A 3,958-nucleotide genomic window follows, 5' to 3' on the forward strand; every position below is an offset into this window, starting at 1 on the left:
GCAGCAGCAGGCTTTCAGTCTGTGGCCAATTTCCCAAACTGCATAGGTGCCATCAATGGGAAGCAAATACGTGTGCAGCAGCCACCGCAATCAGGATCACATTACTGAAATTACAAGAAGTACTTTTCTGTGGTCCTGATGGCGGTGGCTGATGCCTCGTATAAGTTTGTTGCTATCGAAGTCGGCACCTATGGTAGTACTGGGGACTCCCGGGCGCTACTGACATCGACATTCGGCCAGCGAGTGCTGGTAGATCAGTTGACTCTGCCCCCTCCAAGACCTCTTCCGGGTACCACGCATCCATTCCCTTTCGTCATGGTGAGGGATGAGGCTTTTCCGCTGGTGACCAACCTGCTGCGCCCATACCCACGGAGGGCACTGGATGCCTGGAGGAGAGTCTTTCACATGATGTTTCTCCTCGTGTGTCCCATCCAACTTGTTTGATCCACCAGCCTGTTATCAGATTTCCGCTAATGGATTTGTGTTAAAATTGAAGTTTGTTTTGAAAGACATTGTAGGTCTTTAATAAATTATTCCAGTTGCAAAATTTGTGTTGGCTTTTTTTTTTCTACTTAGACTGTGTAAGGTCTTCTCCACACGTAACGTATTTTCTTCAGCAATTTTGGTGAAAGTAACAGACTTTCCACTGCTGAAACAACATTCAAATTCAGTTAACTTTCTGCAGCAGGAATTGACATGCTGCGGTCCAAACAATAGTCACCGCAGGTCAATTTCTGCTTTTAATTTCTATTCAGTGCGTGGATGAGTTTGGTTAAATCTCACCCTCTTTGCTGATACCTACAGTTCATGACGGAAACTACGCTGCAATTACGCTACATGTGGACACGTGATCAAATATTTTGATCCGATTCTGTGGCGATGTGTGAATTTCATGTTGTTGGATCATTATTATTTAATTGTAGCTACACGTTTAACAAACTTCTAACATGTCATAGTGGCATAGCAGACGTTTAGATTAAACCCCCACCAATCACTAAAACTAAGCAGCTGAAGCGCTTGTGTCAGCGCTCAGCCGCTTCATGTCGGATTAGCTTTTTACGGAAATCAATTTATCGGTGTACGGACACGATAGAAAGACTATGAGCCCGTACTACAATACATTGTCTTTCTGGAAAAAGCCCCCAAAAAAAGGAGGCGGCTATGCACTCACATGATCGCTTCAGCTGCTTCGTTTTAGCGATTGGTGGGGGTCTCAGTACTCCTACCCCCACTAACAGAAACTTCGAAATGACACTATGACAAGTCATAACTTTGTTTAACGTTTAGCTACACTTAAATGCTTAATTTGTAATCTGAAGTGTTATAGCAAGTCACTTAACTGTTCACTACAGATTACAAATTAAACTAGGGATTAGTCCTTCTTTAAACGGGTCCATTACTCCAGCCATATAAGGTATAGTGTCATGGTCAAGTCAAGTCTTTTCTGTATAACTATGACCAGGACACTCTAGTTATTTGGTTGCGGAAATGTACCTAAATAGAGTGGATTAACGCTAATGAGATATGTATCCCTTTAAGGCTTTGTTCACATCTGTGACAGGGCTAACTTTCGACGCAGTCCTTCGAAACAGAGCCCTGACTGGCACAAGCGGAAAACAGAGGTTTCCGGTTCCATCAACATTGATTTGAACCCCTCAATGGAAAGTCAACCGGTAACCTCTTCCGTTTGCGTCACCATTGATATAAATGGTGACGGAAGCATTGCTAATGGTTTCCCTTTGTCACTGTTACGTCCGGTTTCCGTTTTTCGACAGAATCAATAGCCCTAAGGTTTCAGTTTGACTTTACGTTGAGGGGTTCACCCGACGGAAACCTCCGAAGGAACCCCTGAACGGAAACCCAACACTGATGTGAACAGGCCCTGACTTAAGTCAAATAAAATTAAGGTAATGTTCACATCAGCATTGGCTTTGTGTGCCAGTGCTAATTTTTTCCGTTCGTCACCATTCACCAGTCGACTGCGCTATTGATTCTGTCGTTAAACCGACAACATGCCCGAATGGTGACGAAGGGAAACCATTAGCAATATTTCCGTCACCATTTATATCAATGGTGATGGAAACGTAAGCTGTGGTTTCACTTTGACATTGCGTTGCGGGCGTCACCAGACGTAAACTTCCGACGGAACCCCGGAACGGAAAGGTAACGCTAATGTGAACAGGCCCTAACAGTAAAAAAATACACACACACGCACACACACACAATGCAAATAAATGTTAAATACATTATTTATTAAAACATAACATTAACAGTTTTACAACATATCTCTTATTAACCACCCACCATACTTTACCCCTACTTTACAACTTACAGGAAAACAAGGTGTCCACCTCCACCCATAGCTCAATTAATAAAAGTTATGGTAACGAGGGGGGGTGGAGGGTCTTGAGGCAGTAGGCTGTGGCCCACTGCTGGTAGGGGGGCATGGGAGAAAAGATTGAACAAATTGTGTTCGAGCAGTGGGCAAATAAGGAGCGGGGTAGGGGGCAGGATTGCCTAAATTTTGTCTCTGGGTGGCGGTGGAGACCGCGTCAGAAAATTGGCCACGACGGGGACCTAAAGCCTGCCGGAAACGGGTGAGAAGTCCACCCACTTCCGGCAGGGCGAGGGTGTGATGGAAGTCTGCCACCACGCCGAAACTGAAACACATGAAATCCTCTTGCCTTTCCGTTGGCAACTGGCGGCACGAAGATGCCAACGCATGACCAAAAAGGTCAAATCGGTCATCGGCGTCCACCCGCTGGATAAAGGACAAGGCCTCAGTCTCCTGCAGTTGTCTGTCCGTTACCCGGGGGGTCCTTCTACGCCCCCACATGGAAGAGGTGCAGGTAGGGGGGGCGGGATCACTGACCTGGGTGGCCACAGGGGGGGCACCAAGATGTTGGAGTGGCACTGGTGAGGAGACGGGTGTCTCCTCCCCCAGTGACATTTCAATGGCCACTAAGCATCCCGCCAGTTCTTCTCCCTCCGCTTCACAATGGGTGGAAGTAGAAGGAGTGGGTTCCCTCTCCATCTGCTGCTGTTCATCTTGGGTGGCAGGGTCCTCAGGCTCTTGATAGTTGCCTTCAGTTCTGTGGAAAAAAATACATTAAGTACATAGGAAAACTACTTTTTAAAATTCAAACATAGGCATCAATACTTACGGCCGTTGTCCCCTGCTAGGTAAGATGAACAGCAGCTCATCATGGTGAGGGACCTTGACTCTTTTAGATGGAGAGCCCCCACTCCTCTCGGTCTTCCGCAGCACCTTCAGGAAGCGGTCCCGCACGCTCTTCCACCTTTTTTTCACATCCTCCTCTGCAAATTCAAAACTAAGTTACTCTTTAAAATACTAAAAAGCAAACATGTTGATAAAGAGTTAAAATGAATGAAATGAAAAAAGTGACATACTCACCATTACGCCTTTGTTCAGAGGCAGAAAGGCTATTCCAGGCCGGGTACAGGGCCTTGCATATCTTCAGCCAGCTATTTCCACGAGCATTACGGTCACTTTACTCAGCTGCGCCTTTGTCCCATAGATTGGGATATGTCTGTACATGTAATAAATTACATTAGAAAGGTTAGTTTAAATTACTCTACTAAACATTGTCCTGCATTTCCTAGTGGAAAATATGCAGCGTACAGTACAAGCAGAGTGGATGAGATTTTAAAAAATGTCATCCACACGTTGAATAAAATTCAGAAAAAACACATGTTCACACAGGATAAGGGCCGGATAACTGTATACTACGCTATTGCTTCCGGCAAAAAGACGGATCTAGTCCACAGAAGAGACAAACGTAAATCACGGTAAGCGGCTCCGTCACCATTAAAATCTAAAGTGATGGAGATGAAAACATCTGGTTACAGTTTGTGTCTTCTCAGGGTCCCATTCAGACGGAAACCTCCGATGGAACTTCAGAACGGGACCCAAACGCAGATGTCAACAAAGCCTAAC

The 3,958-nt window shown here is 45.5% G+C and overlaps 1 protein-coding gene across 1 annotated transcript; it reads right to left on the reverse strand.

The window, feature by feature from the left end:
- Nucleotides 1-2,233: 2,233 nt before the first annotated feature.
- Nucleotides 2,234-3,494, reverse strand: LOC142664248 (uncharacterized). The gene is made up of 3 exons (XM_075843262.1): nucleotides 3,416-3,494; nucleotides 3,165-3,318; nucleotides 2,234-3,092 (listed from the first exon to the last, which is right to left on the reverse strand). The coding sequence occupies exon 3, from the start codon at nucleotides 3,032-3,034 to the stop codon at nucleotides 2,369-2,371; it is 666 nt and encodes a 221-aa protein (XP_075699377.1). The 5' UTR covers nucleotides 3,035-3,092; nucleotides 3,165-3,318; nucleotides 3,416-3,494; the 3' UTR covers nucleotides 2,234-2,368.
- Between the last annotated feature and the right edge of the window lie 464 nt (nucleotides 3,495-3,958).

Source organism: Rhinoderma darwinii, chromosome 1 (assembly GCF_050947455.1).
Source record: "Rhinoderma darwinii isolate aRhiDar2 chromosome 1, aRhiDar2.hap1, whole genome shotgun sequence".
NCBI classification, from domain to species: domain Eukaryota; kingdom Metazoa; phylum Chordata; class Amphibia; order Anura; family Rhinodermatidae; genus Rhinoderma; species Rhinoderma darwinii.

What these genes read in the sequence shown, in the direction of transcription:
- LOC142664248 (XM_075843262.1), bottom strand. Translation starts at nt 3,034, where the DNA reads ATGGAGAGGGAACCCACTCCTTCTACTTCCACCCATTGTGAAGCGGAG.